The sequence below is a fragment of the Trachurus trachurus genome, assembly GCF_905171665.1.
Source record: "Trachurus trachurus genome assembly, chromosome: 19".
In the NCBI taxonomy this organism is placed as follows: Eukaryota; Metazoa; Chordata; class Actinopteri; order Carangiformes; family Carangidae; genus Trachurus; species Trachurus trachurus.
In genome coordinates, this window is record NC_139913.1 from 15,403,369 (window position 1) to 15,416,001 (window position 12,633).

Below are 12,633 nucleotides of genomic sequence, written 5' to 3' on the forward strand. Positions count from 1 at the left end.
ATGCTATATTTTAAATAATTCTTTTTTTTTTACACTGACACAATCTGCTTGGTATCAATGTTGGTATTAACTTTGCTCATCAAAACAGGAAAGAAAATATGGCAAATTTAAATCAATAATCATTTTTGTTAATTTCTTCCCCATGGAAGTCAGAAAATTTCAGAGTACCGGTAGCTACTTTTCAGTATGTTTTAATGTAGCATGACACATTTTGACAGTTTCATTCTCTCCTATTCTAATTTAATTCTCAGCAGAGAGGTGAAGACAGAACCAGAGAAGACGTAGGAGGAGTGGACACGGAAAGATGAGTACTTCACTGACAGTCTGAACCACTGGCTCATAGAGTGGAGTCGCCACCTGCTGGTTATCAAAAGTATTGTCTGGGTTCTTTGTCTTTACTGTTGAGTTTTTGATTGGGTGTCTTGATGGATGATCAGATTCTGGTTTAACATTGTTATATGGTTTATCATTTGTTTAATATAATACTTTTCCTCTAAATCTGCAGTGTACTGTGGTTAAATGACATTGAAGAGTGACTGTTTTAATTACACTATACATACAAGCTCAACTGGGAACAAGAGTTTTGTAAGACTTAACAACTTGAGCAACTTGGGACTTTATTAAATCACAATGTTTCTAGCTACTACTAAACTTCAACTTGTAGTGTGATTTAGCTCTGAGCTACACAAAAGCCTGTCTTCTTCGAAAGTTAGTAACAAGTTGTAAGAGCATGAAATTAAACAAGGCTGCAAAGGTGGACAAGTGGGTAGGTCAGTTTTTATGTTCACTGTGATCACAATCAACATTTCCATTGTAGACGATTGTTAGAAACTGGCCTTTTTAAGAGACATCAAAGCTCAAAGTCCTCAGGAGTGGGATTTGTAACAGCAGGAACCAACACTGGATGACAGCCAAGTAAATCTTTAGTCCTACTTTAAAGTGGCCCAGTGGCATTCACCTCAACATTTCACTAATTTGCAAGATGTCCAAGGAAGTGAAGCAGGTGGTGTTGGAAACAGTCAAAACAAACAAACCACTGTGCCGTGTTTACAGAATCACAGAATCCACAGACTGTAAAATCCATTTCCTCAACAGTATGACCTCAACTCGGTCATTCCACATTTTGACTTGAATTACTAATGGTTAATTCATTGACTATTTCATTATGTTAATCAATAACATGCAGAGTAGAGTAGTCATATCGTATATTCAACTTCATCTTCTAAACTACCACTAAACCAGATTCATATCATACTTGTGTAGAATTCTACTCATGTCTCAAAGTGTGTGTCAAACCTCTTCACAGTTGCTGATCATTCAGTTCCCATCTTGTTTGTCCTCTCACTTTCTTTTTGCCTCAGAGAACAAGAGACAGAGTTTGTAACAATTCATGCTTGGGTCCTCCTTGTTCAAAGTACTGTCTAATGAAACAATAGAAAAGCACTTATTCATCAAAGTTCATTACCACTACTTACTGCAGTGTGAACAGTTGTAAAAATGTGGACATAATATGTTAGTGCATAAATGAAATGGACTCTTTGTCCAGCTGTGATTGTCTTGGACAGCTACCAGTTCTGAATGTGTGAGATGAGTACAGCAAGTATATTGAGATGGCTGTTTAAATACACACACATATGTAGACTAATACAAACTGACTCAGACAAAATAGATTTAGTAAATGACAGGAACGTGGTAAGGTGATCTGAGTAGCCTATAAGATAAAAGGTTGAGTATTGATATGGCAGTGTGAAGGCTACAATGAGTTGCTATCAGAAAGGTTAGATGGGCTGATATTTTTAACTTTAACTTAAGCAGAAGAAAACGCGATATAGACAAGAGGCGAGTTCATTTCCAGCTCTGGAGAAAACTTTTGGTGAGTAAAGACATGAAGTTTAATGCTGAGCTCACATTTCTTCCAGACTGGCAAGTAAACAGCTGTTACTGCTAATGCTCTGAAGCGATACCAGCACTTACAAATAGCTGCACTCCTTTTAAGATTATTGTATATTTTCCTAAGTGAATTCACCTCTTCACTCCTGTTGGACATGCAGGTCCAAGGGGTTGACAGTTATTCTCAGCAATCTCACACATGCACACATGCACAATGTTCTCTCTCTCGCTATCAACACTGTATATCACTAATAAAGACATAAAACTTGCCCTCTTTGAAAGGATAGATAAGGGTTAAATAATATCCCATATCAAAACACGAGTTAAGACTGCACAGTGAATTGCACAGCACAGTCTCATATTAGCCTCGGGGTAATGTTGTACTTTTGCAGTTGGAGCAGAGGAACAATTAGATTTTTCGTGTAAAATATTTAGCGTTTAGCGTGGCGTAACATTGCAGACAGATATAAATGATTTAATTTAGACTAAATTAAGGCAGGTAGAATAGAGAGGTCTTGATAAATTGTAATTCAGTGGATTTCGGGATACAAGGTCTAACCCTCAGTCATGCTGCTGGTCTGTCTCACTATCCTCGGCCTAACTGCCAGCTCTCCCTGTGTCGCTGCCCCGCCGAGGGCCCATGTTTCTGATCTGAAGTCAGTTGTGACAAGGTCCACCAGAAACAAGCTTCTGCTGATCTCCTTCGACGGATTCCGCTGGGACTACGACCGAGATGTTGACACCCCAAACCTGGACGAGATGGCTCAGGATGGGGTGAAGGCGGCCTACGTCACTCCAGCCTTCCTCACCATTACCAGCCCTTCACACTTCACAATGCTGACAGGTAAAACCACAGCTTAGCATCTACAGTATGTACGTAACTTTTAAAGCTGTGCAAAACATTATCTTCTTGAGAAGGCTCAGAGTTGGTATATATGTATTAGTATATGACATTTGGGTTTCCTTTTCTATATGTAAAAGATGGTTTATATCACAATATGTTAAGAAGGAACAGGGCTGGGGCATGGTACAGCTCATTGGGTTGAGCAGACACCCCATATACAGAGGCTATTAGTCCTTGCTGCAGCCAAACCCAGTTCATATTCCCCATTTCCTGTCTCTCTCTGACTATCATATTAAAGGGATAGTTCAACATTTTGGCAAATTGGCCCATTGCCATAATCACTATAGTCATAGCAGTAGGTTCATTACCTTTAATTGTAGGTGTAAGCTATTTTCAGTACGGCGGAGCGCAGCAGCTGGCTGCTCAGAGCTACGCTATGGAGGCTAATGGAATTTCTTGGTTTCCCTCATTAAACTCATCAAATTCAACATCCCAAAACTCCACAGCGCTTTCGTAGACAAGTTGTGACCTGCACAACCACCACGCTATGAGATAATGACGGAACGATACGAAACGGAGCCGTTTTCGAGGTAAATACAGGGTAAATACGGAGACTGCTTGCTGAAATACTGTCCCTGAACGCAACGCGCATCAGCGGTTTTGTATGAATTTACCTCGAAAACGGCTCCGTTTCGTATCGTTCCGTCATTATCTCATAGCGTGGTGGTTGTGCAGCTCACAACTTGTCTACAAAAGCGCTGTGGAGTTTTGGGATTTTGTATTTGATGAGTTTGATGAGGGAAACCAAGAAATTCCCTTAGCCTCCATAGCGTAGCTCTGAGCAGCCTGCTGCTGCGCTCCGCTGTACTAAAAATAGCTTACACCTACAATTAAAGGTAACGAACCTACTGCTATGACTATAGCAATTATGGCAATGGGCCAATTTGCCAAAATGTTGAACTATCCCTTTAACTAAAGGCATCAAAGCCCCCCAAAAAATAGTCAAAAAAAAGAGAGGGAAGGAACAGGGCCAAGTTTCCAGGTCTGGGTTTGGTGCTCACAAGGACTTCAATGCAGAATGATCAGTTTGTTTGTAAACGTGTATTAATTATTGCTTTTGGCACTAATTGGTCCTCCTACGTTCCATCCTCGGGGACACCACGGTCTCTCGTTTCACTGAGCAGAGTTGAGTTCCAGATAATTGGGGAGATGTGCCATTTGTCTGTCACCAGTGCTATCACATTGAACAGCAGAATAACCATGTATGCAATTTCTGTCATGTCTTTCAAATCTTCAGCTCTTACTCATTTTACGTGTAGTAGACAACACATACAGGATTTCAGATATGGAAAATGGCAATTCTAAGTTCATTTTTTCCCAAGAACATGTTTAAGTTTAAAGGGACAACGAGGAGTTTCTATTCGGTTATAAAAAAGTCTCACGTTAATGTGGATGAATCTCCGCTACCCACACTTGTTAATGGGCCCATTTTCGATAAATATATCGTTCTGTCTCTATCGTTATTTTGTTATTATTAGTGGTGGCGGAGATGCTGGTCGAGCCGACCAGCGTTTTTTACTTTCGGTTTCGCAACGAGTCATGAGAATAACGCAGCTGAATCGCCGTTTATGGTCGGAACTACGACGGTATGTGAACCTCTTTGAACCTCTGACTTTAATTCTTGATGAATGAAAACATGAGTCCGTCTTGCGCCGGTCAAAAGAATTTTATGGTGTGCGCGGAGGCTCATAAATGTAGTGTGAAAACGCTTCGTTTTTCCAAAACTCCTCGTTGTCCCTTTAAGTTTAATTTATAGCACCTTAAAAGCAAAGAGCATTTGCACCAAAATGCTTCACAGTCAACAAGTCACATAGGCATAAACCAACATCAATACAATGCAACATCATACACTTCAATTAATCAAAAGAAGAGATACAAATTATTAAATCCCAGGGTTATCGAATGTATATTAAAAACAGATTAAGTGCTAATTAAAAGCCAAAAAATGGGTCTTAATGTGGGAGCCAGACAACCAACCCTCGATCTCCACAGCAGAGAAGTGTGGCCAAATTCATTACCGAATCCCTTTGGAATATTAATTAATATAATTTTATAGTTGTATGAATCTTGACCAACAGGACCCTCCTTTTTAAAATGACCCAACTCTAATCTATCAAATATTATCCTCTGTGAGTATGAGCAGTCCATTGATCATCTGCAAATGAACGTCAGATTTGCATACATCTAGGTTTCTTTATCTGTTTGTCTTTGTCTTTTATCAGGGCGGCATATTGAGAATCATGGCGTGATCCACAACATGTGGTTCAACACCACCACTCAGGAGAAGAAACAGTACCACGCGACTCAGTTTGTCGATAGCTACTGGGACAACGGCAGCTTACCCATCTGGATAACAGCACAGAGACAGGTTTGTCCATCCAGCCATTAGCTGTACCACTTATCCATGCAGGGTTGCAGAAGAGTCAGGTTCAGGCTTACCACACTTGTATTTGTGTTTGTTCTACCAATTAAATACTCATTAATGTCTTATTAAAGAAGTTTTGAAGGTTCATTTTCTTACATTTAAAGTGTCTTTTCTTTCCCCAGGGGCTGAAAGCAGGGTCTCTGCATTTCCCCGGCACAGCAGCTACCTACAAGGGAGAGAAAGTGGGGGTGGGACAAGTGGAAGGTGGTTTCTATGACCATTCCAACGAGACAGATTGGAGGCTGAACGTTGACAAGGTGATTGGAGAGTGGTTCCACCAGCAGGACCTGGACTTTGTCTCCTTGTACTTTGGAGAACCAGATTTGGCTGGGCACGAGCATGGACCAGATTCACCAGAGCGGCGGGAGATGGTTCAACAAGTGGATCGCACTATAGGCTACATCCGGGAGAAGATCCATGACCATGGCCTCACAGACCGCCTCAACATTATCATAACTGCTGACCACGGTATGAGTACAGTTCTGCGGGGTGGACTGGTCGAGGAGATCGTCCTCTCTAAAATCCCTGGCTTCAGCTTGTTCAGAGACATTCAGTTCCAGCTGTTGGATTACGGTCCTGCTGGGATGCTGCTTCCTAAAGAAGGGAAGCTGGAGAAGGTGTACCAGGCTTTGAAGGGAGCCCACCCTAACCTTCATGTGTATAAAAAGGAGGAGATGCCAGCCAGGCTGCACTACAGTAAACATCCTCGACTCCTGCCCATCATCCTCTTTGCTGACCCTGGATATCTTATCAATGGGGTGAGAGTTAGAGAGTGTTTTTAAAGCAGAAGTGAGTGATATATTTGTGTTAATATAAGTCTTAAATAGTTATGTCTTCCGACAGCAATCACTTACATAGAGTGTTTGGACTGAAACACGGGTCTCTCAGTCCCTCTGCTCTGCTCTGAGCCGAAGAGAAAACATTTATCGTATCCTACAGTTTTTATCCAATGAGGAGAGAGAACGGCATGCAGGGCTGTGTGTGCAGCCAAGGAACGCCGTGAATGTGGTGACGTAGGGACGACGACTGTTATGGTGCGTTCAAGGAAACTCGTATTTTTCCGACCGTGAAGTCATACCAGTTCGATCTGGTACGAGTTCACCGGTCGGAAGTTAAGAGTGGCCGTTATAGTGACTTTCACCGGTAAAACAGGTCGGAAAAACACGAGTGGGTTGCCTGGAACGCTACAAAGTCGTAAGTTGTGACTTGAAGCTGTAATTTACGATTTCAAAAGCCTGCCTGGAACGCAGCATTAGCGAAAACGACCGGATCACTCACTTCTGCTTTAAGCTTTGAAGAGTTCTGTATGTTAGGAAAGTTAAATATGAATCGTATTTAGTGGGGTACTCCGTACTCAACACCAGACCTACAGATGTATCTTTGAGGCTGATGATGTATTGGTTTTCCCTTTATGGACCTTTAATTTAAAGGTTATCACATGATCATGCAGTGTCAATAGTTCTCATATCCTGCTATTTTACTGAAAGTCTGAGTTTGAATCTGTCAGGGGACCTTGACTCTTATGAACTGTCTTGTTTCTGTGTCCATATAGTTTTTACCTCTGAACCCCAACAAAGGAGACCACGGCTATGATAATGAAGTCATGGACATGAAAGCCTTCTTCAGGGCAGTGGGGCCTGACTTCCAGAAGAACGCGAAGGTGGATCCCTTGGATATGGTTGATTTGTACCCACTGATGTGTCACCTACTGGGAATAAAACCAGAAATCCACGATGGAAACTTGAACAAGACCAAAACCATGCTGCTGGAACGTAGTGAGGGTAAGACAACACAATATTTTTTGTTAAAGGGATAGTTCAACATTTTGGCAAATTGGCCCATTGCCATAATCGCTATAGTCATAGCAGTAGGTTCGTTACCTTTAATTGTCGGTGTAAGCTATTTTTAGAACGGAGGAGCGGAGCGTCAGGCTGCTCAGGGCTACGCTATGGAGGCTAATGGAATTTCTTGGTTTTCCTCATCAAACTCATCAAATACACAACCCAACAACTCCAAAAGGCTGTGGTGGACAAGTTGTGAGCTGCACAATCACCACGCTATGAGATAATAATGGAACGTTACGAGACGGAGCTGTTTTAGAGGTAAATTCATGCAAAACCGCTGATGCGCGTTGCGTTCAGGGACAGTTTTTCAGCAAGCAGACTCTGTATTTACCCTGTATTTACCTCGAAAACGGCTCCGTTTCGTAACGTTCCATTATTATCTCATAGCGTGGTGATTGTGCAGGTCACAACTTGTCCACCACAGCCTTTTGGAGTTTTGGGATTTTGTATTTGATGAGTTTGATGAGGAAAACCAAGAAATTCCATTAGCCTCCATAGCGTAGCCCTGAGCAGCCTGACGCTCCGCTCCTCCGTTCTAAAAATAGCTTACACCGACAATTAAAGGTAACGAACCTACTGCTATGACTATAGCGATTATGGCAATGGGCCAATTTGCCAAAATGTTGAACTATCCCTTTAAGGTGAAAGTACCATTTTACATTATCATGTATATAGACTTATTGTCTTGCTTGTTTCCACTGGCAGTAATGTTTAGTTCACCTTGACCACTGAAACACAAACATTTACAGCCTTAAATTTGAAACATGTATTGCATTTATCTCTTCTATTTATTTGATATATCAGGTGTCCAACCTCTGTTGGACTTTTCCATACAGATGATATCTTTCTGCAGTGGTGAATATATATAAAGTGGATTTGGCAGCCACTGTTACCCTTCAGTATATCACAGTGGGAAGATAAGAGACCACTATCTAGCCTAGTGATAGCCATCAGCAGACTTCAACCCTGACATTGCCATGGGCTCTTTTACATTATCTAACTGCTGTGAGGTCATATCTTATCAGTTTAAAAAAAGTTATTGTAGTCTGAGATCTTTGAATCATCATCAGAATTTTTAATGATGGGGATTGTTTTTTGTATTTGGTTACTTATACACTTTTTCTGTCTTGTCTGCAGATCCAGAGAACATGATGGACATAGTGATTGGCTTGTCAGCAGTAATTGGGATTCTTGTGCTTGTGTTTGTCATTGCAGTTACTTACAAAATGTGTAAAGGGACTAGAGCATAATGAATTCGGAAAGCAATCTCAAAACGTAGAGTCACCGGGTAAAATAAAGTAAAAAAAAAGTTATCCCGTTCCGTTTAGGTTTCCTGCACAAATATTACTTAGCCATATTGATTCTGGTATTGATTCTGCAACTAAAAACAGTGATATTGGTATCTTCATGTCAGTTTGTTTCATAGCAAGATGCACTCTGGACTTCTGAGCCTCGACTGTTAAGACGTTCTGATGCTATTTTGTCTTTCTTCCTCTGTCCCTGCACACACGCAGTCTGTGCTTCAGTGGAATCACTCCAATCATATTGCCCTTTCACAATGTGGTTACAAAAGATAAGACAGCATCAAAGCCTCCCCTAATCAAAACTAAAGACAACTATACAGTTCACACGTGTTTGCAGAGACTGATATCAATGTTCCCCTAAGAAATCAGGGATCAACACACATGCACAAAATGAAAATTCAGATTTTCCAATATAAACTTAACAAATATAGGCTGTGATGTTGCTGTAATGTTGTTGAAGTAACTATTCCAACTGTATTTTTCAACATTTTTTTCAAAGCGCAACAGAGGTAATAATTGCTCATTTTAAGACATAAAATAGTACAAACAATTGGATGTGTTTGTTAGTCACTCATGACTGTATTGCAAGTTTGTTTGCTTAAAATAATAACAACTGTTCTTTGATTAATAAATTAATAAACATTTTGATATAAATAAACCATTGTGGATTTTTTTTATTGTAAAATAATTCAAACAGTGCATATAGAAACTATTCAGACCCCTTTCACATTTTCAATGTTATTTTGCAGCTTTATGTTATGTTTATGTCTTCAATCTACACTAACCCCCCCCACCCCCCATAATGACAGCACAAACCCAGAATTGTTGCAAAAATGATATCCATGAGAACCATAAGGTCAAAGGAACTATCCCAAGAGCTCAGAGACAGAATTGTAGCAAGACACAGATCTGGGCGAGGCTACAAAAATATTCTGCTGGCCGTTCAGCCAAACTGAACAGTTTGGGGAGAGCCTTGGTCAGAGAAGTAACCAAGAACCCAAAGATCACTCTGAGCTCAACAGATCCTGTGTGGAGATGGGAGAAAGTAGAAGGTCAACCATTCAACCATTGCTGCAGCTTCCAGCAGCTTGTGTGTGTGGCCCGACGAAAGCCTCTCCTCAGTGTTAGACACAGGAAATGCTGCAAAGAGTTACTAACAGGCTTTAGGTGGTTGTTTGCAAACTCTATATGCAACCTTTCATGTGTCTAGAACTGAGGAGAAGCTTTCGTTGGGCCACTCCGCCATATAGTAATATAGCCTATATTACATGGCCAGGTACAAATAGAAAAGGAAAATATAAACATACAAAAAATAATAAATGAAATTCCAGTAATATTAGTAATAATAAAGGACAACATGATGAGAAAGTCTAATCTCCTTGATGAACTATTCTCTTTACAGGCTAGAAATGAACGACTTGAGCTTGGAAGAATCTCATCAACCCAAACCTCCTGTTTGATACCTGCAGATGTCAGCATCAGGAGATGCTCCTCCGCCAGGCCCTCCAGCTTCATGTCTACCTAGTTCCTGTGTCTGGAAAATAAAGAGACCGCTACCCAGATCCTCATGGACAGTATAAAGGTTTTGTCCCTTGTAGAGTGTAAACACACTGTAAGATTTACTAGAGCCCTGCCGTTTATACTGTGTTCTACATTAGATTCCTGTCAAATTTACACTGAGGTTTACAGTCTGTACATTCCAAAGTTATTTTATTATTCTTATTTATATTTTTGACTTATATTTAAATTTTGTCTTTTGTTATTTATATTGTTTTTAATAAAAATTTGAAAGTGATGAATGCCTTTCATTTTAGTATTTCTGCAAAAGAAGCTATACATTTTCTCACCACCACAACAAAAATAAGTGATTACAGAAAAATTACAACAAAGTTGGTATAACCCTTTATTGTTACATAAGTATCTGTACATTTTCAACATGAGTATATCTACACATTGGAGAAGGTGTTTACATGGAAAAGGTGTTTCCAGGGAAGGCAGACAGGTCAGGCTGTGTATGAGGAGTGTTTTGTCAGCTCTGTTGATCTGCAATGTAACTGTAGTCCATCTCCACCTTTTCTGTGGTAAGGCTCCACTTCTTCGACTTTTTATTGTACACCTTGCCGTATCTGTAATAAGAGAAAAGATAATAAGCTTTGTGTGATACATTCATATTAGCTTACAGTTTACTCGGGGTGGAGTTTTATGCGTCAAGGTCTAAAGCATAAAGCTCTGCCCCAGTTGAACAACGTCTGAAAGGAGCAACATCATAAGGAGCAGGAGGTAACTCCTGTCTAGTGTGGTGGCTGTGATACAACCTATAACCTACACCCTTATGAAAAACATACGTTCTTATCATTTAGGGACAAAAGTGTCCTCTTCAAAAATGCCAATAATATTTTTTGCCCCTTTTTTTCCTGATTAAAAAGGATTGAAAAAGAACAAACTAAGCATGGCATGTGTGGTCTGTAAGATCAGTAATGTAAGTGGGTGTATGGATGGAAGAGTATGTGTGTGTGGGGTGTTATAGAGTGTAAAAACAGAACCAAAACATCAACCAAAGAGCAGGAGGTGTTGCAGGCAGGAGAGAGGGAGAGCAGCTGACTCCAGGAGGGAGTTGTAGGCCACAGCCTCCCCAGAGCCCAGGTGCAGCTTCGGCCACTGACCACCCTGCTACTGTGAGGAGAGAGAGAGCAAGGCAGCAGGGATGGTTGTCACAGTAACATACCTTGCAATTGCTGAAGAGCTGTCTCCTCTGGGCAGCTAATGTCTGATTCCTGAACCCCAGCTACTGAGAATTCATCATCTCTGTGAAGATTGCAGAATTAGAGAATACTGTCAGTGCAGCATCAACATACATTTACCCTTCATTCATAGAGCACAAAACACAGAACTGTTTATATGTAGAAATAGAAATCTTGGGTTTGGCAGTTGAAAGGAAGATGTTTTGACAGAACAAAAAGGCATAAAGATTTATATAAACTGTTGAGAAGATCCTCAGTTTTCCCCTATCCTCTCTGCATAGCAGCTAACAGAGTATAGTCCATAGACAAGCTTGTAGGCTAACATTATCAATTACTCCACCAACACCACACAAAGTTAGAGGTACAACCTAAGGTAGCTGTGTTTTATTTTAGTGTTGGTGGTTGTTGTTTGATGTTAACAACTCTGTGTGGAGTGCTGGCCTCCTAAGGTGAAGGACAGGTTTTATCCTCAGGCCATCATATTTCTCAAAAGATAATCACTAACATTTACACAATGTCTGTATAATGATACGGCAGATATCACTTCATATAATGTATATATACTATATGTGCAATAATACTTTTCTGAAGTACCTCAAATAGCACTTTGAGCCACATAAAACAGAAAGGGCTAGATATGAAAGACAGATTTTTACACCACACCAAAGACAACGTTGGTCAAATTCATATTCATAGCAATAGCAGCAGCAGCAGCAAGTTGAACTCACCGTGGACAGAGACTTGGAAACAGTAGTTGAAGCTCGCAGGGGGCTAATCAATCCGTTCAGACTGCGTCGAGGTTGATCGATCCTTCTCATGTCATGACTATGAAAACATAAATACGTAACAGTTGTAAAACGTAAAAGCCAACATATGTGCGTCTTTTATCACAATAATAATGCAGACACTGACGACTATGGTAGAATCTATTCAATACTAGCGTCACCGACCAGTTTTAAACCCACAGAGAAGCTAATATTAGCATTTGGCTAATACAAGCTACAATAGCTACGTTAGCAAAAGTTAGCCTACATATTTCATGAAAATAAGAAATCCTCCCCGAAGCAAAACAAATAATTACCTGTCCAGCAGAAGAGAGCAACCTCGGCATCACTTTTCAGGCCCAGATCCCTCAGTTGTTTCCACCGACCTGAAGCTACACCGATGTTTCCTCTGGTTTAGCCTCTTGCTGTATCCAGAGCATAGACTGATCCCGAGCCGTTTTGTCAGCAGCCAGCCTTTTCTTCCTCCGGCTTTCTCTTCCTTGCCTTTTTCTCGGGGCGAGTCGTTACAAGTAACCGTGGAAGTGGTGATTTGGGCTGCATTTTCTCAGCCGTTGCTCAGAAATGAGCATGAAATCCGTTCTTCTGCAGAGCAGTGCTGACTTTATCCAGCCGGGCAACAACAGCGAGACGTGAAGACAGTGCACGCGCGCGTAGGAGGGGGGCGGGTGCAGAACGAGACACGGAGGCATCTGATTGGTTCTTTACTCTCCGAGCAAACTTCGACCAATCCGTGCCCTTCG

General features: G+C 40.9%; 1 protein-coding gene across 1 annotated transcript; it reads left to right on the forward strand.

Moving 5' to 3' along the window:
* Window positions 1-2,457: 2,457 nt before the first annotated feature.
* LOC311003198 (ectonucleotide pyrophosphatase/phosphodiesterase family member 7-like) lies at window positions 2,458-9,892 on the forward strand (the record flags this gene model as incomplete). The annotated part of the gene is made up of 5 exons (XM_083994883.1): window positions 2,458-2,734; window positions 5,017-5,162; window positions 5,342-5,977; window positions 6,772-7,000; window positions 9,837-9,892. The coding sequence occupies 5 exons, from the start codon at window positions 2,458-2,460 to the stop codon at window positions 9,890-9,892; spliced, it is 1,344 nt and encodes a 447-aa protein (XP_083851009.1).
* Window positions 9,893-12,633: the final 2,741 nt, after the last annotated feature.